General features: G+C 31.8%; 1 protein-coding gene across 1 annotated transcript in view; it reads left to right on the plus strand.

The window, feature by feature from the left end:
- Positions 1-782: 782 nt before the first annotated feature.
- The window catches only part of LOC117170297 (zinc finger protein Xfin-like), a 35792-nt gene continuing 12849 nt past the window's right edge, over positions 783-23725 (plus strand). Inside the window, exons 1-4 of the mRNA XM_033356970.1 lie at positions 783-1436; positions 21286-21420; positions 21598-21808; positions 21893-22295. Of these exons, the coding sequence (XP_033212861.1) occupies positions 1302-1436; positions 21286-21420; positions 21598-21808; positions 21893-22295 (884 nt within the window). The 5' untranslated portion in view covers positions 783-1301. The remainder of the gene's footprint in view (positions 1437-21285; positions 21421-21597; positions 21809-21892; positions 22296-23725) is intronic.

The following is a 23725-nucleotide window of genomic DNA, read 5'->3' on the forward strand; positions in this document are numbered from 1 at the left end:
GCGGACACATGAAAACTTCCGAATAATAAAATTCCCGTATCTAAAGAGTTAAGAAATTGCTGTAATGATAAAATAAAAAATAATAGATTCAACAATATTTTCATGCATTGAAATTATTTTATTTTATTAATTATTTGATTATTTAAAAATTGCTTATTTTCTTTATATACGTGAATTTTATAATTCGAAAATTTTCTTGGGTCGGCAATTTTATAGAGTCATTTTTATAATGTCGGGAATTTTCAAATTCAGTAGTATCATAATAAACAGTCAGGACGACTGAAAAAAAAACCCGGAAAATAACAGTCCTAAAGAATAAAATATCCGGAATAGAAAATTCCCTGAATAATATAATTAACCGAAGTTGATGAAGAAATGTGTGTTTTTAATTATTAATAAAGTAAGTACTTAGTTTAAATTTATAAAACATTTTCTGAGTTTTTGTTGTGAATTTTAATGTTATATTACAAATTTCATAACAAAAAAGTAACGGCTAGGTAACAGAAAGTAATTTTGAGTGGTAAATGTGTGCAGCACGCCAATGCTATTTATTATATGTACAACAAAACACATACATGGAAAGAGAAATGAAGAGAAACCGAAGCAAAAAAAAACACATTCACATCATTCAAAATTTTCCCGCTTTTCTAACTAGATGGCACTTTGCTTGCCGAAACCCGTCTCTCTCTTCCACACCATTCTCAAACACGTGTGAGTGAGAAAAACCATTGTCCTCGCGGATGGTCGAAGCGTTCCTCGGGACCGCCGCCGACGACCCCTAGCACTTCGTTCGATCTGGCAAGCTGCGGCAAACGAGAAACAAGTGTCAGTACACAATATGGCGGCGCCCAGGAAAGGTTGTCAGTCCATCGTGTTCCTGAAAACTCGCGTTCGCCCTACGTAATATTCGGCGACAACCTCAAAACGAAAGCGTGTCAACGGTGGGCCGTGTGTGTTGGTGTATCGGCGGCGTGCGCTACGCCCCGGGGAGCGGCATCGTAGCGAGCCGGGACCTTGACGACGATGTAATCAATCGCCAACTAGTGGCTGAGCCCTGGCAAGGCAGCAGGTAGGCAAGGAGGCGGATCAGCCAGGAAGAGGTCAGTCAGTCGTTTGAAACGGTGCCTAGTGCGCGGACCTCTGGGTCTTCCTCAGTCATTTCATATCCCCTGAAGATTCCAGTGCCCCCCGTCGTCATCCTGTCCAGTGTCGCAGCACGTCCCCCTCTCGTGGGAGACGTCTCCGCGTCTTACGTTGTTCGCTCATTCGGACTTCGGAAGCCGAAGTCAAAATCTGCAACGATGGATCCCAGGGGAAGTTACGATGAGCTCTGCAGGCTCTGTGCCTCCTACGACGCAGTCAAGATGGACCTTTTCGGTCAGGAAGGCAAGAATCGTCAACTCATTGACAAAATACAAGCCTGCCTCCCCTTCAAGGTAAGAGATAATGATATAATAATGTTTTCTAGGATGTCTGGGGTTTTAAAATTTAGCATGAAGTCATTTCCATTTGCTGTTTATCTGGTCTATCTTGTTTATCTCTGGTGTCGTCTTGAGTCTTGTACCCGTTCCCCTACGCACTCTTCTAACGGCCTCTTTCACGTTCCTCGTCGTGGAGTTGAGACGTTGAAAGATATACCTAGCCTAGCCTCTATCTGTGATTCTCCGATGTGAGAATCTGCCCACGTCCCTGTTCTCGTTTCAAGACTCGTCGACCCCATGCCACGGCTCACTTTCCAATCGTCGACGAATCACCCGAGGACGGCGTCGACGTGGTAAGCTGGTGAGGTATGAACTATTTCCCAGCGGCCGAAGGCCAGCTTCTCGCAGTGCGGAAGACATTTTGTTTCAATCAGATCTTCGATTTGGGACCTGGGGAAGCAATTGTCTGGGTGCACAGATCTTCGGTGGCTTGATTTCAAAGTCAAAATATACTAGTTAACTTAATGCAGGTTGGGAGATTTTGGATAGTAAATTGTAATTAATGATGACAAGATTTGATTATTTATCATTAGAATTTATTTGATTCTGGATTATGATGGCTTTAACCTGATTTCACAGCTTTTTTTGTGAGGGGTGGGGAGCTTCAGCAAAAATTTACTTCTTTAATTCAGAGTTGAAGAAACTATCCAACAATTTTAGGTACGTAAAATTGTTCAATTTGGTAAGTTTCTGATTGGAAATAATTCAACAAAGTATTTACCTTTTGAGTTTAAATAGTTCAAACTTCACATTTATTGCAGTTTCTTGGACTTGTGGATTTTTAGGGTATCTAATTTGAAAATTATGAATTTCTATTTTTGTAACTTTTAATTGATCTTAACAAAATTGTGCAATCTGAAATGCTTCAAATTATCACATTTTTAGTATTAAAATTGTTTAACTTTAAAATGTACAATTAACAATTGGTCTTATTTGGATTTATTTAATTTTGAAAGACACTGCTTTGAAATGGCAGTCTTCGATATTTTACTTTGAAAAACTATGTAATATTTAATTTCGCTGAAATTAAGAGTATTACAGAGTATTAAACTTACAAGGCTTCCAATTTAATATTACACAATATTAAATCTTTGATATTGTTGTCTTTCCAGTTCTGTGGAGAAAATGCGTTTTATCCTTGGTCAAGTGTCACTTTTGATCTCGCTAGCGGACTTTCAATATCGAAATTTAAATCATTGAATAGTGAATTGCATTCGCTTACGTCATGATTCCTGATATTTTCTTTTTTTTTTATTCCGGGAAAAAGTGCTACAGTTTAAGTTTGAAGCGTGTTTCGTTCTAAAATATTATGTTTTCGTATTTCCACATGGTATTTCCAGGAACAAAACTTTCATCTGGGGAATTTAAGAACATAGATAGATATTTCATAAAAGATGAATTCATTGGTTTTTATCTCTTTTATCGTTTTTATTCAGATATTTTCTTATAGTGATAGGCAGAATGTGTGATATTTATAAAGGAGTTCAACGAAACCGTATCAGAGAGTTTGAATAAAAAATATGAAAAGGGATCATTATGTGTAGCTTCATAAATGCTTGAAACTATACATTTTTTTAAGTAAATTTGTTTAACCATTTTTGTAGTGTCAGCATGAGCATTTTTGGACATATATCATGTCACTTCCATGCGTTTTAGCATGCTGTTTTCAAATATCACCTATTTTTTACTTATAGCTACAACGCTTCTTGAAATAATCTACTATAACATAAAATAATACAAAAAAAAAGAGAAAATTGAATGTGCTCTATTTTATATAATATTCAGTTTTTTATTATGAACTAGGGCCAAATTTATTACACTTTGTATGCAAAACAATAATGTGGCAAAAAATTTAAATCCAAATAATCCGGTATTGAGATATGATATCAAATTTGAAACCTTGTCTCCGAATATGCCAATGTTCCGTAACGCATCAGTCTATATTCTTAAAAGCACTCAAAATTACATACATTAGATTTTTTTGGATCGCGAATATCGAATCAAGAGCCAGATTTTCAAATTTTTAAATGACTGATCCTATATGGTGTGATAACGGAGAATAATCTGTGGGGTTTTCAGTCGTTGATTAGAAATATGAAGTTAAAACTTCAATATTCCAAAATGGCTGATCTAATATCATGAAAATAAAAAGACTTTTATATATTATCAGTCATATTGACTAATAAGTCATTTCGAAGTTTAAAGTCTTTACTTCAGATTCGTTATCAGAGATCCAAAAAAGCCCACAGTTAGTAATTTTAAGTTATCACACTGAGTTTCTTAATACGTAATGAAATTTTTTGATACATTATCCGGCATATTAGGCATTTTACTTATCGACAGCGAACTTCACTATGTCGAGTGCTGAGGGGAAAACTGGTACCAAATGCATAGGACAAACATTTATTTTTTAAATATCCTTGTAATCAATATTTATCACCATTTTCCTATTTTAATAAATAGTTCTTAAATAAATAAAAAATAATTTCCAAATATAGTTTATATTTATTAGGTATTTTCGTTTCAACCATCAGCTAACTTCACTTCGTTAAAAGCTGAGGGGAAGAACAATGGGCCAAATGCATAGAACATAACTTTATTTTTCTAAAAACGTAGTAATTAATAATTATTATTATCATTTGATTATTTCAATAAATAGTAATTAAAAATCAAAACTATTTTTCAAATAAACTTATATAGAACAAATTAGTTTTTACGAAGATATTAGCAAAATAGGCAAAAATTGACTGAATTCCATGCATTTGGTCCTTTGTTTTCCCCTCAGCAATCCACGAAGTGAAGTTAGCTGAGGGGAAAACAAGGGACCAAATGCATGGGTTCAGTTAATTTTTTCCCTATTTTGCTAATATATTCGTAAAAGTTAATTTTTTTGTATATAAGTGTATTTGAAAAATAGTTTTTATTTTTTAATTACTATTTAATGAAATAATAAAATGATAATAATTATTATTAATTACAAAGATATTACAGAAATAAAGTTTTGTTCCATGCATTTGATCTATTTTTCCCCTCAGCTTATTTCTTGCGATTAGTTCAAAAAATCCGTTGTAGGTATTTATTGTAAAACAGAAGTGATATTTCGAATCTGCATGAACGATCGTATCGAAATTACCTAAAGCATGTTAAAAGATTTTGTTTTGACTTCTTAAAAAATTGTTAAAAATTGTATTTGCATATGATCCGTATTATAGATTTTTTATTATTATTTATTATTCGTATACATTGTTGCATATTTTATTTCTTGGTATAACAATGTATAACATAGATAAATTCTTTCGAGAAAAATATATCTTAGATCTCAAAAGAATATGTTTTTAATTTTGTCACCTGAAATTTGTCCTTCATTTTTGCAGTAGGATATCTCGTAACGCAAATAGTTTTTTTAAACTTTCGTAAGTGAAAAAATATTTTTAGTACATATCTTGTATAATATACTATTAATTACGTTTTTCAAAGATTGCCATAACTGAATAAGAAATAATTCTACTATTCTACAAACAGTGAACTTATTATCAACCTTACTTGATTTTCATTTATGATTGTATTAAATTATTATGTAAATGAATAAAGTATCAGTTAAACAGGTATTAATCAAAATGGCTAATCATTTTTCACCATAGTCCGAATCCATTTCAAATCAGGCAAGTTTTACATTCTACATCGCCGAATCTCTCGGGGGCTTTGTTTTTCAAAAAAAAACCTAAATTTTTTCTTTAAACTTATATAACTTTTGTCCCGTTTGAGCTGATTCTGGTAGAGTTGATCAACTTCAATTCCTTGAGTGCTGGGGGAAAAACAAAGGACCAAATGCATGGGAGAGAACTTTATTTTTAGAATATTTTCGCAATGAATAATAATTATAATTTTATTTTTAAATAAAATAGTGTTTAAAAAATAAAAACTATTTTTCAAATACACTTATTTAAAAAAAATTAGTTTTTATGAAGATATTCGCAAAACAGGGCAAAAATGGATGGAATCTCATGCATTTGGTCAATTATTTCCCCTTTAGCACTCAACGAAGTAAAATTAGCTGGGGGTTTTTGTGAAAATTCATAACAATATTAATTAATTATCTTATTTTTAAATCACTGGGAAATTTGTAAAAAGCTTCGAAATTAGCAAAATGGCGGCGGTTTTTCTAAAATATTAAAAGTAGCTTTTTCTAAAAAAAAACCCACACTTATATTCTTTGTTATTTTTTTTTAATTTGTGCTATCATACCTTGTGAGTTTTATGCGGAATAAATAACTTTTATGGCCCAAGAATTTTTTTGCATAAAATCGATTCTCGCATTTTTCTTGCCAACAGATTGCACCATATCTAAGGAAAATAAAAAAATTCAATTTTAATAAAGAAACCAATTTTCTTCACCACAAAAATGGTTTAGCTAGCATAAAACTTACATGATATCTTTTTTATATAAACGAAAAATTTGTATAAATATTTTTTTTTGTATAAAAAAAAGGTGGGGCTTGGGCCCCTTCACAGAAATTTCCCATATGTCTCTAGTCCTTCTACTTATTTTTCAAATTTTATATATAAGTGAACAACTGAAATTCGAAAATGTCTTTATTAATTTTTTCTATCATTATGTGATAGTTTAATGCCTCTATGCAAATTTAGATCCACAGTAATGGGTTAAACTCGAAGAATAAATTTGAATGCCAAACGACAAGTGTGTCCTGATTTACCAGAAAAATACGAAAATTCGATGTTATGAAAGAAAAAATTTTCCTGGCCGATGATGAACTAGAACCTGCCTCATTTGAAATGGATTCGGTTTATAATACTATAAGAAAAATCGAAGTTCCTATTTAGATATTATGGATTCTGATAGGACTATTTTTAGTTTTCATAAATGATGGAAGAACAGTCTTCTGTTAAACTGAGCTTCTCTCATCTCCAGTTGCGAGAGAAACCTCGTGGGTTTCCTTGACGAAAGTCCAGGGACCTTCACTTCATCTCAAGAATTGCCTCGCTGAAGTTGGAGCTGAATCCGCTCGTCTGATCTTCCTCTCTATTTCCGTCGAATCCAAATCGAATTAAGTTCGATTTTCTTGTATATAATATTCCCAACAGAAGGCCTTCATGTTCTAGAATATTATGAATATGCACTTCATTTTACTTCTTTTGGTAAAACTACGAAAATACCACGTTGCTTATTGATTATCAGTTTATGAGATCTAAATTTTTTCCATTTGTCTGTTTGAATTTCAAATCTATATACATAGTTTGAAATGACGTAACTTATTAAACTTAAAACATTAATAAATGACTGGTGTCCTACAGTTCCTATATTTAGTTGCAGTTATTATCCTATATTTTGTGGAGAGTATTTAATCTTAAAAAATTTGATTTGGAATACCAAAATCAGTTTTAAAACTTGCAAACATTTCAAAATGCTCAATTTACTGTTCTTCCGATATAAAGTCATAGGTAATTTTTTCACTTAGAAAAATTGCACTACTGAAAAAATTATTTCCATACCCTAAATCTAGTTTACTTTCAATATTCCCCCCCCCCCCCCCCCCCCCCCCCCCCTACACACAAAAGCAATAGACAAGAGTCTACGTGTACCGGAATTTCTGTATGTGTAACTGGATTTTTTCGGTACGAGTAGCAGGACCTGGAAAAGGGACATTTTGTACCGTAATTAGCATTAAATACAATTTAATTTAAAATAGGTAGCGGAATTTTTTATGTTTCCAATGTAAAATTGTATAATTTCTAGGCGTTAAAATGTGAAATTCTTAAATTTTATATATTAAAAATTTGTAACAATTCAGAATTGAAAATTCATGAATTTTCACGATAAATTAAAGATCTCAGTAGTGAAAACGTTATTTAAAGTTATCAGATTTTCATCTTTTTTTATTTTTTAACGCTAACATATTTGTAAGGGAGAAGTTAGTAATGGGTCAATTTGTTTCTGATACTTGAGCTGCAACATAGTGTCTATGAATTTTAATTTAAATATTTTATTATCCTTATGAGGATCCTACAATTTTTTATGAATCCAGAAGAAATTACGTAGAGATCTATACTATAGATCAGCGCCTTTGTTTTAGATTTTCACTTATCACGCTGAATTACTGAAAGGTAATTTTGACGTGGAAAATTGACTGGATTGTATTGTCAAGTCACCAGGTATGCGTAATCCGATAGCTTCCTGCAGCGGTTTCGTCCTGGTGGACTCTTCAGGGAACACATACAGGATCTACCCCGTTGGGATCTGTCAAAGGCAACGGAGTCGGTAGTACGCTGAACACAGAAAAAAGAGAGTCAGAAAGACGGCAAATATAGTTTGCAGACTGTGAAAGGAGAAGCCACGGATGAGATCAAAAAGATATTTTTTACTTAGAGAGAAAAAATCTTAAGAACTGCTTACATTTTTCTTCTTCTGACGAGAGAGCTCTCCTGAAAAGCAATTAAATTAATTTATTCTAAGTGGATAAAGTACCTGAGTCGACATTCTGAGAGACAAAATATTTGAGGAAACTACCAATTCAATGTTTTTAAATTTAGATTAAAATTGCAGGCCTGCTAAAGCCGAAATGGTCTTGGCTTAATTTATGTTTCCGATTTTCAATTTAAACCCTAAAAATGATTGTTTCGGATTTAACACATTTCTTTCCAAAATCTGACGAAAATTTTCGTGCTGTAAATAAATATAATATGTAATGTAATAAATACATATTTCTGTAACGAAAGTTTGAACAGATATATCTCTAAATTACCAGATCAAAATTAAAATACGACTATCGAAAACGAAGTAGCATATCCCCGTATCTATTTACTTTGAGGGCCGAACAATTAATCTTGTTGAAGATTTAGCCTCCTTTTATTTTTCTCTTATATTGCAGGAATGCATATATTAGAATTGAATGCACAGGGTGAATTTTAACTCGAAGTTAAATGAGTTTAATGACGACCTCATAAATTAAATTTTAAAAAAAGTTACAATTTTCATTTCAAATCGTGTTAATCTGGGTTTACCTTAATTTTGATAAAAGATTCTTTCAGTTTTTTAAAAATAATTGATTAACATTGAATTTAATGTAAATATAAGAAAAATGCTTTTGTTTGAAAAGGTTTATTTTAGCTTATTTTTCATTTTATTCATACAAGAACGAAAAAGGATTGTGTCTTGCAATCATATTTTGAGCGATATAAAAGACCAACCCCGAGGTCATGTGAGACATTTGCTGTAAAATCTTTACATACATTCGTGCATAAAAACGTTATCATTGTCTCTCTAATCTTCTACATACGTTTCATACCCTCGCTTCTACCTCGTTTTCACATTTTCTTAAACAACAAAAAAGTTGGTAAGAGAAAAATGAAGACTGCAAGTTTGAAAGATAAATTTATAATAAATTTTTCGTCGATTTTCTCAACTTTAATGTTGTTGAAAATTAGGAGAAGAAATTTGTATTTTCAAACAAAATTTGGCTTGAAATCTTATGTAAAATTAATAATGTTCCCGAAATGATTACTTGAAGCCGTTTGTCAAAAGGAGTCTAATCAATAAAACTTTATTGAGAGAAAAATAAAAAAGTGAATAAACATAACTATGAGTCAATAATTATATAGACTGTTTAAAATCTGGCTTTATATACCATCAAATCAACCTTGTATATTGTTTTTATCGAGATTAAAGGTTGATTTTCAATCAAAATTTACGAAAACATTCCTTACAGAGGAAAAGGAATCTAACATAACATTTCTGTTACGATCCCCCCTTCTCCACGTTACATATTCTATTTACGTTTTGAAAAAATTAAACACAATTTTGTACTTGCTATATATGCACATTATTTTAATTTTTCTGAATCCTTGTTTGTCTTACATTATTTTTTAATTTGATAGAATTATTGTCCTTTCACGTGTTTGAATTTATTTTCAGTTTTTGCTAACATTTAAGCAGTTTTTAACACATTTTAGTTTTTAACCACTACTAATATTAGCGGGCTTTTTAAGAATCTGTTAAATCCCTATTCGTGAATCTTCATACTTTAATAATAAATTTTAATATTAACTACACATTAATAATAGACTTTTTTTTGGTAGAATTCAGTAGAGGACATGTAACAAACGATATATTCTTTACTGTTGGTATAAAATTAAATCACCAAGTTTTTTCTCATTTGGAATTTTGTTCCAGAACAGTAAAAAAATATCAGTGAATAATAAAAAAGGCGGTTAAGCTTTGGAAACCCTAAACGGGCATAGTAAAAGCTCATTGGAATCGTGGAAAATAATTGCAATTTTGAAAACAGATGATGGCATGAAAGTTTGAAGTTCAGTTTTTTAATTAAAAAGAAAAAATGTTTCGTAAAAAGAATCTTTTACAAAATTTTATCAGCAAGCAAATCAGGTTTGTTTTGTCAGCACCCAAGTCATTGTTTACTAAAAATACTTAAATACTTAAAAATAAGAAAAATTCGGGAATTTTTCCAATTGTAATAGTGTTTGGTGAAAGAAAAACATTTTTCCTTCTGATGCAACTTTCTCTGACTAATAATTGCAAGAAAAACCATCATTCAAAAATTCGTTACTTTTCCATTTTCCGCACAAAAAATAGTTAATCCTTTGAATTCTCTCTCGATGAATGTTTTTTTCACTTTAATTCATTTTACCAGTGATTATAAATTTTCATATATCTTGACTTCTTGTTTTCCTTATTTAAAAATTGACGGGATCATCTTCTTATGTAACGTTAATGTCACGCTTTACAAATTTGTTTAAAGTAACAATAATAGCAACTAAAAACTGGAATCAAAGATATTTTGATTCTGACTTCAAAGGTGCCTGAATGAATTTATAATAGAGAATGTATCCGAGAATTGAAGATTCCAATAATTCAATATTGAATTCCTGAAACGGATAGGCCTTCTGGGTAGGAGCATCACATCATCATATCCAAGCCGTGGTGCGGATCGAATTTGAACACCGAGTCTTTTCCAGCAGGGACACCCGTTAGTTGGAATTGAAGACCTCGGAGGAGAAGCGAGTGGTGGCCTTTATGCTTTATCTCCGCAGTTCTGGGGCCGTGGCCAGGGCTTTCGGCTCGCCGGGTGCGGTTGATCGCCTGCTACGTGGAGACTGGTAGATACGCAGGCAGTGGTTGTCCCTCTTCGTCACTCCGTTGGAAGAGCTAGGGCGTCTGTCCTCGTCTCTGTCAGTATATGTCCGACCCGGCCGTCTTGTCGCACTTGTCTCGTGTCCTTTCCCCAGTTCCCCTCCTGTCTATCTTTCCTCTCCGTTCCACGCTCGGAGAATCGCCCCCTGGTCCCGAATGAACAACTACGAACAACTCCAGACCACCGTTGGAGTGTTGGCTCCCGGCTTCCTGCATGGCGATGGCAAGGCGCATCCTCGTCGCGTTCAACTGAGTCGACTGTCGAAGCACCAATACTACAATACTACCGTCGCCTCTGTCTCTCTGTCCCCGTCTATACGTTCACTGTTCACATACTTTGCTCCATGCTACTAGCTCTTTTCATCCAATAACCACTTCCATCCTCCCCAATCTCCTCGCCTCTTGAGCCTTCAGAAATGCTTCAGAATTCAGCTCAGACTCGATTCACCAATGAGCAATGGCAACGTCGCCGGTCGCCTTGAGCCTCGACTATCTGACGCTCTGCTGCTCGATTACCTGCGTGGCTCTACAAGTCTACATAAGGCGCTATGTACCTGGCCATGTGACCATGCCCAGATTGCACCTGGGGTCCGCTTCATAAAACCGAGAATCGACGAGCCAATGCTCCTTGTCGAGGCTTCTACTATAATACCAGAATATCGATAATGTTACAGGGGGCTGAGTTCAAGCTCACCAGCAAGTAACGTGGGAATCCGTTCGACCTGAAACAGCTTGCTATGATATTTGAGCGAGAACAAGGGAGAGATTTTTTCTCGGTTCTAGGAAGTTCTATAAGGAATTTTTAAGTCGACCTGGTGTCAGGATTTCAACAAATTTCCGAGATTTCAAGGGACTTCAAAGGTTTCACAGTACCTTAGCGTACTTCTATTTTTATATGTAGTATAATTATATAATATAAAAAAAGAAAAACTATATTTGAACTTAAAATTCTTAAAATTGGGATTTAATTCCTAAAATATTTAGTTTGTTTTTTATAATTATGGTATTTTTCTATCTAAGTTTACGAGAAAGGAATCATTTACTTGATAAGATTTCTATTTAATTTATAATAATTTTATAAATCTAATAATAAATCGTGTTAACTCTCGATTTTACACTAGATCTCAAGAGTGTATCAAGCCCCCTGGGCGATATAAGTTTTTATAATTAAAACACATATGAAAAATGTCGGTAATAAATGAATTTCCAATTTAGTGGTATGTAGGTCCTAATTTTGCATCTTTCATTTTGCAGATAAAAAATACAGTTTTTTATTATTTCGACAATTTGAAATTAATTGCAAACGTTTCAAAATGAACAATTTTGACATTTAAAGGTTCAAAATCAACTAATTTAATATTAAAAATATTAAGATCTATACGTTTAAAGCTAAAATTGAAACGTTTGTCATTTATTAAGGGCCAAAAATCTAATTTTTCAGTAGACGCTAACATTTTTTAAACAAAAAAAGTATTTTCAAAGTATCTTACTCGTAGCTCTATCGAACCATGAAAGGAACATTCTGAAAGAAGCAACCGTCTCCGTGAAAACCATTGTTGAAGGAATGGCGCGTTTCAGTAAACGTTGATTTTGACGCAGAAAGAATTACTTGGAGGAAATATGGTATTTTTTAGAGAAGCTTTGGCGATACGCATTTTTCAGATTCGCGAACAATAAATATTCTACGAAGTAGTACGTATTTGAATTTTATCCTTTTTTTTTCTTTAAAAATTCGATTTATTTTTAAACCTCTATAACTTTCGATTTTTTATATATTTATCGTTTTCTTTTTGTTTCTGATGGCGTTTGTCGCCTTCTTTTAAAACCGGCCGGAAATTCTAAAAAAAGGTTTAAAATTAATAAAATGGCGGCAGTTTTTTTGAAAATATTAAAAGTTTATTTTCTCAAAAGACCCACACATAAATAACTTATAAGTAACATAAGTAACGAGAGATACGAAAATATGTTTAGATAATAGTTGACACGTCTAAAAATGTTGTATCGAAACGAATAAGAGAAGCCGGTTTTTCTAGAATTTGTTTGCATGTTTTCAAAATAAAAGAAAAAAAATGTAATGTATTTTCTGGAAAACTCACCACTTTGATTTTATCCCATATTTTTTTTTACATTTTCTGCTTATATAAGGAAGATAACCTATCAGCTTTATGTGTGCTAAAATCATTTTTAAGGTGCAAGATATCACAAAAGTACAAGATATATTTTTCATGTGACCTTTTTAGACGTGCAAACTTTTATCTTTATTTTTTCATACCTGACGTTTACGAGAAAAATGAGGAAGAACTATTTTATTAAGAAAAAACATACTTTTAATATTTAAAGAAAAATCTCCAACAATTTTGGTAATTTTAAAACTTTTTAAAATTTTCCGGCGGATTTCTAAATAAATCGATAAACGCTAATATCAGGTGTCAGATCATTTAATTCAAAATTGATAGAGATTTAAAGAAAAAATTGAGTTTTTTTAGACAAAGCAAGAAAATCTAATATGTCCAACTTAGTAGACATTTTTTTTGAAAATCGGAAAAATACATATTGCCTAATTTCCTATGAAGATCAACATAGTTTGTCGTTGAGAGATTATGCGATTTCATCTGGGAGATACTACTTAGCTCTATCGAATCGCGAAAAAAGCATAAAAAAACAAGCAACCATGTATAAAAAAATTCTTGCAAGATAAATGGCGCGTCCCAAAAAACGTCAGACCTGATTAAGAAAAAGCTACATAACTTTATTGTTGTTCAGTTAAAACAAAAAAAAAAGAAACATCTGAAAGAAGCAGCCACGTCTCAAAAAACCCCTTAAACTGGACTATAATCCTTTGAACTTATGCCCAGGACCCTTCAGTTCTAAATTGTGTACTTCAAAAAGTACCTTATTTCAAATTGAAAGCTTCAGTAGTTAAACAATTAAGGGGCTGGATCGAGAAACTCGCCCAGCGTGCGAGATCGTGTGAAATATTGTCCAAACGTCTCGGGGGACGGAAATTTTGAAAGTCATAAAATTGATATTTTTTAAATATAGGCTTTTAGAGAATTATGAGACGCAACTTTTTTCTATTTTCTGTTTATTATCAGATGAGTATTTTTAATAATAAACATGAAAAATTGAAAAAAAAATCGGCCCTAAATTCAATTACTTTTGAAGAAATAATTAATCGTAAGTTGGGAAATTATTATCGGAATTGTTCCAAACTTTTATGTGCGCACTAAATATACCCTAGCGATGTCAACAAACTGAAGAAAAAACTGAAAGCTTCCTATTGTTTAATAATATTTAATTGCAAATTGAAACTGACCGGTAAACTTCTTCAGATTCGCCGACAAAAAATATCGAGGGAACTTTAGGGTTGAAACAGCTTCCAGTAAGACATTTGTTCCTCATTACTAAAGAAAGTATTTTGGAAATTTTTAGGTTGATTCAGTTAAAATTGACGGAAGTATCCATTTTACAAAAAAGCAGGTTTTTTTCATGAAAATGATTTTGAAAATGTAGTTTGAAAATTGAAAACTAAGTAATTCCAAAATATGGTTTTTCAATTCGAATTAAAATTCCTACTTCATTACGTACTGATTATATATTATTATTATTTTTTTATTTAATTAAACTTATTGAATTAAAATCTTTTACTGTGAATCAGTGGCAATAAAAAGAATTGAATTACAGTTTAATTTTACAACACATCTCTCTTCGGCTTTAAGCCAACTCTGGACGAGATTTGCTGTAAGGGTCGCTCTTATCGAAACTTGCGCAGACTAAGTTTGATTTTTCCATCTCCTCGCTATTCAACCCATTTACCCTACATCTTTATATAAGAGGACTTATGCCCTACAACCGTTAGTGTCCCATAGAGAAAGTTGTATATGATTTCTTAAAAGAAGAATCGGAATTTACAATTTGATAAATGTTAATATTGAAAACCCCGTGCTCTGAAGAATATAAAAAATTAATTGATAAACTAGGTTAGAGGCATTAAATTGAATGGAAGAAAAGAAGTTAGTCTCATTAAATTGCTCCGAGAAAAACAGTAAATTACTAAAATAATCAAAATTACCGAATCCATTTCAAATCGACACTTGAAGTCGCAGAATCCCTTAGGGATGAAATATGTTATTTTTAAAGGAAATTAAGCGATACGTATTTCACCAATTTTCAAAAAAATTCTACTAAGTTATGTGTATTTATATATTATACTTTCTGGATTTCAACCTTTTTTATATTGATCCTTACTTTTTTTTAACCATTTCTGTTTATATAGGCAAGATATCTTATCAGCTTTATGTTGGCTAAATCATTTTCGAGTTCGGAAGAATTTTATTTCCTAAGAATATAATTATTCAATTTTTCTGGTATACGATGCAAGATATTGCAAAAGTACAAGATGTATTTTCACTAGAACTCGAAATATCGATTTTATGAAAGAAAATTCTACTGGCCACAACATTTATTTAGTCCACATAAAACTCACAAGATGTCTTCCTTGTTCAAGTACAAATTCAACCAAAAATTAGAAAAAAATATAAGTGTAATTTTTTGTTGAGAAAATAGACTTTTAATATTTTAAGAAAAAACAACTGTCATTTTGTTAATTTTGATCCTTTTTCAATTTCCCGGGAATTTCAAAATAAAATAATTAACTAATTATATATATTTTTACATCAACTACCAGCTAGCTTCACTTCGATGAGTACTGAGGGAAAAACAATTGGCCAAGTGCATGGAATGCGGTCCATTTTTGAATTATTTTGCTAATATCTTGGAAAACCCTAATTCTTTCTATATAAGTGTATTTGAAAAATAGTTTTTATGCTTTAAGAAATATTTTATGAAATAATAAAATGATAATAATTATTCATTATTACGAAGATATTATAAAAATAAAGTCTTGTCTTATGCATTTGTTCCATTTTTTCCCCTCAGCACTCAGAAGTGAAGTTCGCTGGTATTTGAAGTGAAAGTACGTAATTAGGCTTTTTTTTACCATCGCCAGAGAACTTCACTTCTTGAATGCGAAGGGGAAAACAATGACACCAAATGCAATGTATAATATCTTCGCCATAAATAATCATTTATATTAATTTATTATTTTATTAGATAGTCCTTTAAAAATTAAAACTGTGTTTCAAATACACTTATGGGGTAAAATTTGCCAAGTGTCCCCACCTAAAATTTTGTTGTCGCCTATCTTATTGAAACTCTGCCAGATTGTCGTATTAGGATTAGTGGTCAGTGGCTGTAGAGTGTAGAGTGTAGAGATACAGGGGCCTGAATTTTCGACGGTTCACCCCGACCGCTAACTTCAATATTGTACATAACTCCTGACACAAATATCCATTTTTACTTTTTTATGAGAGTTTTCGGAAGGTCTTTTAACGAGATTAAAAATAAAAATAATCATTATACCAACAGATTATTATATATACTATTATGTATTATTTGAAAATAGTAGTTAATAATAAAATAATAAACGATTGGGGTGGATGGTTCTCCTCCCCGGTTACATTTTGAGATGCTTTTTTGTGAGTCCGTTGGCCTCTCACGTTTTGAGGTGTTTTTTCTACATGTGCCTTCTTACTTTTCACATTTCTTGGTGCGTTTTCATGTGAGTGTCCTTGCCTTTCACGTTTCGGGGTGATTTTTGATGTGTGCCTTCTTGCTTCTCACGTGTTGGGTTGTCTTTTAGTGTGAGTTCATTTACCTCCCACAGTGGTACTTAAAAAATGATTTTTGAAAGTGAATTGAATTTTCACTTTGTTCTTCTATTCGCGATCTTTATCTTCGAAAAAATGTCATTCAATGGAGATGATGAATACTTTTTGAAAATCAGAATCGATTTCGGAAAAGGTATAAAAGAATGGCATTTTTTGTGCCCGGTACATTCTGCAGAATCAAACAAAGTTTTAAGATTTTCATCCGTGGCTGTATGATTTTCTTCGAATACAAAATTTTACAGAAAAATTATTTTGATCAAGTATTAGAATCACTGAGACACTATGCCACGCTCTTATAACCTTCTACGACTCAACCAATACTTTCCATCACATTTTCGTTTTGTGATGTTTTTCAAGATATAAAATTAAGTTTTTTCTAGCTTACTTAAAAAAAAACCTTTTTTGGGAATATTAGACATACGGAATCACAATTTTAGGCGAGGACATTTGGCAAATTTTACCCCTTATACCAAAAAAAAATTAGTTTTTATGAAGATATTGGCAAAATAGTACCAAATCCCATGTATTTGGTCCATTGTTTTCCCTTAAGCACTTAACGAAGTAGCATTAGCTGGTGGTCAAGTAAAAATACTAAATAAACGACATTACAATATAATAGAAAATGATAAATATTTTATGTCAATAAAAAGTTACAAAGGGTAAAAAATATTGGTTTTTTGTTTTAAACAAAGCTCAAAATTCATATATGCATAACTTTGTGGACAAATTTTTTTCGCAAATAGAAAAAATACGTATTGCCTAATTTTCTCTAAAAAGCAACGTATTTTACCCCCAAAAGATACTGCAGCTTCAAGTGTACAATCTGCCTGATTTGAACTGTATTTACTGTAATACCATGAAAACTTTAGTTTTTTGAATTTTTTCAATTAAAATTGGCTCTGCTAGCTGCTACATGCCTCTCTTACTTGTATTATGCATCTGTAATGAATTACGTAACTTGCTTGTTTACGAGAAATAAGTAATGATGAGAAATGATATATAAGGTTTTATTTGAACGTATGGAAACATTAATTTAAATCGAATTCAAACTCATCTGCCGATTGCCATGCCTTTGCGGCTTTGTTCTTATGGTTACTGAATCATAAAAATTGAGGACAGACCCCCATTGACGATTCGTTTAAGTTCCTTAGAAGCCACAACCATAAAGTTTGTGGTTGAACGTGGTATAATATTTCAACCACGAAACTTTTGGGATCAGCAAGTTACAAATTATTTTAGAGTACAAGCCCATTCAAGCCTTAAGAATGATAAATTCCACAATTTTATTTTAAATTGGGCAATTTTAAAATGTTAAAGTTGCCAAAAGAATAATATAATTTCAAGGTCAAGCATTCAAAATTGCATAATTTTTTATTTAAATATTTAAAAACGAAATAGACCGGATCCATTTCAAATTAGGCATGTACGTTCTACAATTCAGGCCGCACAGTCTCTCTGTGCTGAAGTTTGTTCTTTTTTTAGAGAATATTAGTATATCTGAAAAAGTTTAAATTTACACAATGAAGGCAGTTTGTTTTTAAATATGAAAACTGTTTTTACTAAAAACCTGCCCTTGTCGTTTTTGCTAATTAAAAAAAAAATTGTTTTAAAGGAAGGAATTCTCATTTGTATGCATGTTTTATCATTTTTTTCCAGAAAATTTTTTTGCTTAAGATCAAATTTTCGCATTTTATTTATTATTTTATACTATTTTCATTTATTTTTTATTTAATTAGATAATGTTTGGCCTGTATGTATGATTACCAATCGCTTATTTTATTTTATAAGAATACCTATGCGACATATACACCTGTCACCGGTACGTTGTATTGTTGGGTTTAAATAAAAATATTCAAATTACATTAAGTAAACATTTTTTTATATAGGGGGGGAAGGGGTTTGTCCATATGATCTACTTTTCATATTTTAAATATTAAGAAGAGAACAAAAACTTGAAGTTATACTCAAATTGGAAGGCTGTTTGATCTTTAATTTTAAATAAAAATTAATCTTTAAATTCAGAATTGTTTTGCTTATATATTATTTCAATTTTAAGCTCAGGGTTTTTTTTTATTATTAAGTATTTTAAAGTTTGAAATTTCAAATACATTAAATTGAATATGCAATTTGAGTATCCACTGGTCATCCTTAAATTGGAAAAATGTTGACTTCGAATTGTAAAAATGTTGTTTTTACTTTATACTGTTTATATTGTTATATTCATTTTGGTTTCAAGGTTATTTTATTTTCGTCTTTATTTAAAGAAAGAAAAAACATTGCGTAATACGTGAATAATCCCTAAATGAAAATATATCATGTTTTTTTAAATAAGTAAAATCTATTTTCATATTCTCATCAGAGAAGGTATTAAATTTGTCTAAAATTTGAACTCTCTCCCCTCCTCCCGTTTTTCAAATGTCCACGTTTTGAGAATTTCAAAACCCGAAAAACAAGTTTTCGCGCTTGTGTCAAACTGTATGTCTTTCTGTGTATGTGTTTCTGAAGATTTTGAGTCTGTTAGCACGATTACTCTCGAAAGAATGAACAGGTTATATTGGCCTTTAGTATAACTCTTTTATTGTGTTCTAATCTGAAGGTTAAGCTCTTTAGTCAGCCATTTTGAAAGAAAATTCATAAAGTTAGAGCATTTTTACAATTGTTTAGTCCACTTTTTTTAACGATTCATAAATTCTCTATACATTTATTCGTAGTACTGAAAAATACGATCAATTATTTCTAATTACCTTTTTTGATTAAAAAAAAATTACCAGAGTTATAGCATTTACAAAATAAAAAAAATGAAAATTTTAAGCCAAGCAACTTACGATATCAAAAAAGTCAAGAATTTTAATTACAAAAGGGAGAAAATGAAAATGTTTCTGTTTTAATGTCCCTATTATGAATGGCAATAATATACATTAATGAAAATGATATACATGTTGAGGGACAAAATCGAGTGAGAAGCACAACGAGATAAGTGCTGAGAATGTGTTCGTTAAAGCCGAAGGAGCTTTAACAAAACTAGAATTCACAATCACCAAATTACTGTTGTCAACGCTTTGAACTTTAGTTTTAAGAAGTATGTGCAATTAATTGTAACGTCATATTTATTATTTGAATGAGATAAGCTATGTTTAATATTCGGAAAAATTAGAAATTTCCGCTCAACACTCTGTTCTCGGATTTTTTTTCGGGCTTTACTTATATTTCATGCCAGGTAACACGTACTGAAAAAGTGCCGCACCTGCTACGCACTCTGAAATGTGCATGAAAATTTGGAAAAAAATTTAACTTTCCTCTATGTCGGACATTACCAGAAAAAGTTTCACCCCAATATCCTTATCGGAAGACTGCGATTTGTCCTCCCATGCATTCTAAATATATACGCAAAAAATAGGCAGAAGTGCTAACCTTCCTCTAAATTTCCGGTTCTCAAATTTTCTTTTACTTGGGAGATGGATGATTTCTTTCAGGATGTTCGTTTCACAATTCGATAAAGCCTAACAGTACCTCGAACCGTTTTCGCATTTTTTTTTTCAAATTAATTTCATGAAAGTTAAACATTTTTTGTTTCTCCTGTAAAATTCGGGTTTTGACACTTACGGCCGTTCAATTTTTCATCCTAATATCCAAGTCGGAAGACTGCGATTTGTCCAAACATGCATTCTGAAATGTATACACAAAAAAACGGAAAAATTCTAGAATATCTGTAAATTTTCGGTTTTAAAATTTTCTTTCACTAATTACTTGTACTAGATGATCACAACAAAAGAAATATTTGCATTCCAAGACTGCGTTTTATCCATCCACACACTCTGAAATATACGAAAAAGTGCGTGAGTGGATAAAGCGCAGTATTCGGATACAAAAAATTTAGTTGAATCTTTTTATTGTGTTGCCTAAAACCAAATAAAAGTGGCGAGTTATGGAAAAATTGAGAACCGGATGTTTAGAAGAAAGTTAGATTTTTTCCGAATTTTCCGTTTACATATTAGAGTGCCTAGATGGACAAAAGGCAGTCATCCATAATCATATTGGGATGCTAATGTTTCTATATTAGTTGTGCCTGAAATCAAATACAAGTAATTAGCAAAATAAAATCCGAGAAGCGAGCATTTTGAGAAAAGAATTGTCGTGTATATTTTAGAGTACGTGGATGGATAAAACGCATGTTTTCAATAATGATATTGGGGTGAATCTTTTTTTGTATTTGCCTGGAATCAAATAAAAGTCATTAATAAAAGAAAATCAGCGAACCCTGCGTTTAGTAGAAAGTTAGAATTTTTTCGAATATACAATACATTTGAGTAATTTTTAAAAATCTGGTATTTTTGTTTATAAATGTTTAGAAAAATTTATAATCATTTTTGACTTCAACAATTATTTTCTAAAACAACTGATAGTTTTAGTTTCTTACAAAGAAAAATGTGGAATTTTGTTCATTCTTAAAAATTAATAATTTAAGTAGAAATAATTATAGTACGTTATTTCCTTGTTTACATTTAGATAGAGTAATTCTGATAGAACTTATAGCAACCTTAATAACGCGGCCACCGTGTATATTTCAGTGACTCATTCCATACGAGTACACACACCTTGACCCATATAGTAAATAGTAAGGTATTACTTTCTCCACTACGGCTCTTTATCAATGAGTCCCGGCGCTGGTAGTACGTACTTTCAATTTCACTATGCACGTTTCCTTAATTGGCCTTCCTTATTCGAGATATTAAATTACATCCCTTTTTTAAATTCCATTAGAGGACATTTAAACAGAGATAATCTCATTTTTATTGTGGTATTGGTATTTAGATTCAGTGTGCTGGATAAAGTATGGTCTGGCTTTTTTATCCCTTGAGGAATCTCACTTTGCCGGTATGAAAAAAAGATTTTCTTATTTCTGTTTCAGATAGCAGAAGATGATCGACTACCAAAGTGTCTTTGCTATCGATGCATGTACAATTTGGAAAACTTTTACGACTTCAGGACAGCATGTGTTAATGCAGTCGCTCTTTTGGAGAGCTTTCTGTCTCCAGATAACAATGTAAGTTGACGGATGGTACCTCAGAATTCATCAAATTCAAAACATCCATTTGCATTTTAAAGTCTTCGCTCTTGAGGTATTTTATTCGCAAGTAGTTTCCAATCGAAAGTTTCAAATAAGAATACAAATGACTGAAACCGTATACTTATAATAGATCTATGAATTGTATTATTCTAGGCAAATGATCGCGACAGAAGGAATCCTTCAGAACATTATTCGGAATTACGTTCGGAACTCCTCAAGGAAAAAGAACATATGCCAATACTCATTCCCGAAGCCCCCGTAGTCAATCCAAATGCAGCTTTGGGTACACCACCCAGACTGAATTCTGATGGCGAAGCAGATAACGACATTGAGGAAGTTCTTGAGCAAAGTGGCACGGACGAAGGTATGTTCTAATTTAAATTTCTGTTATAATCATGTTTCTCTTAAGTTTGCTTAATTTAATAATTACAATTGATTTCGTGCTTAGCTGCGGACGATGCCGACGACAGAAAGTCGGAGGAATACGAGATGGATATGGAAACGAATCCCAGTGACTTTTTGGAAATGCCACCAATGGTCACAGATGATGCGGAAGAAAATGAAACAGCGAACAGCGTTTCCGCTCGAGGACGTGCACGAGATTCCAGGGGATTTCAGCACAAATCTGAGCAGCACGAAGTTTACGTATGCTCACTTTGTAATAAGGCCTTCAGTTCAAAAGGCCATTTGTCCCTTCACGCAAGAATACACGTCGGCGCAGGTGATGTTATCGGTGAAAAGGTTATCACTGACGATCACACTTCTTACAAGAGGCCTTATCAATGTGACCTCTGTTACAAGGCTTATTCAACAGCTAAACATCGGTGGGGTCACGTCTCAACTACTCATAGGTAAGATTCTAATATCTTCATTCTAATGGCCTATGAAATCTCTCTTGTGCAATCGAAATTCCAATTTATTACTTTGCAGACACTCTTCCTATCAAAGGATTTCATATATGATTCAAAAAGCGGCTAAATGATGAATCTATCCTCGCAGAATCATATAAATCGTGGATTTTAATCATTAAATCCATGATGTTTATTCAGAAAACATATGACTGTGTAGAGAGGTCTTTCTAACACTCATAAAAATGAAAATAATAAAAACTCACCACCGATCAATATATAATCATTAATTCTGAAGTGGTTTAATTCAACTTGTTAACGAAAATTGACGTGCAATTTATTTGACAACGTTGCATGAGGATGCCAATTTGGTTGGAAACCAGTTCATTGAATATTTTTAATTCTAATTGGGTAAGGCCACGGAAACAACCTGGCGCCATCTGTTACCTAAAAGTGGCAATTTCTTAGGGATCAATTCAAATTGTTTACATGCGATTGAAAGTAAATAAATTCATACTGAAAGTCAGAGATTCATTAGATAACGGGAGTGCCTGTAGGAAAGCTGATAAAATCTCGAGTTAGGGAAAAAAACTTTTGCTCGAGTTTATTAAACGGTTTGGTAGGATTTGCGTTTTGAATTTCTCTTGTCAATGACACATCTCCTATCGGATTACAAATATCACATAAAGTATTTCAATACTCTTCTTTTTTGAAAAAGAAACACTAAGATGACTGGAAAAATTATTGTGTTAATTATGTCAGTAATATTATATTTATACGATTTTGTGATAAAATATTGTTTAAAAAAATTTAAGGTTGTTGAAAATAAGTAAAAATTTATTACTTCAACGATTGGTGAATAATTGAAAATAAATTTATGTGACTTAACGATAATACAGTAATATTTTTGTAAAAAAAAAATAATTTTAGAAAAAAATTTATTTGAATAATTGAAATTTGTTTAAACAATGAGACATTCATTAAACAATGGTGATTAATATTTTACTAAAGAAATAGCAATCATTATTATTTTGAAAAATTGAGAAAAAAATTTAAACAAATTCAATTTGTTTAAATAATTGAAAATGAATAAATCAATATTAATAAATATTTCACTAGACTAATAGTAATAATTTTCAGGAAAAAACGAAATTTCGAAAGAAAAATTATTTAAACAAATTAAATTTGTTGAAATACTTGAAAATTAATTAATCAATGTTAAACATATTCTTAATTTGCTCTATTTTAAATATAGGGATATTCTAGTGTGCAAATTACACAATTCCAGATAAAAATACGGTTGGTATTTTGTTGTTCTAAGAATCTATAATAGAATTTTAACCAGGACGATTTTTAACGACTTTAGGATGCGACGCAGTCGCAAACTGACCCCCACATTATCTTGTATTTTACTTACCAGTTCCATAACAAAC

Source organism: Belonocnema kinseyi, chromosome 3 (assembly GCF_010883055.1).
Source record: "Belonocnema kinseyi isolate 2016_QV_RU_SX_M_011 chromosome 3, B_treatae_v1, whole genome shotgun sequence".
Classification (NCBI taxonomy): Eukaryota; Metazoa; Arthropoda; class Insecta; order Hymenoptera; family Cynipidae; genus Belonocnema; species Belonocnema kinseyi.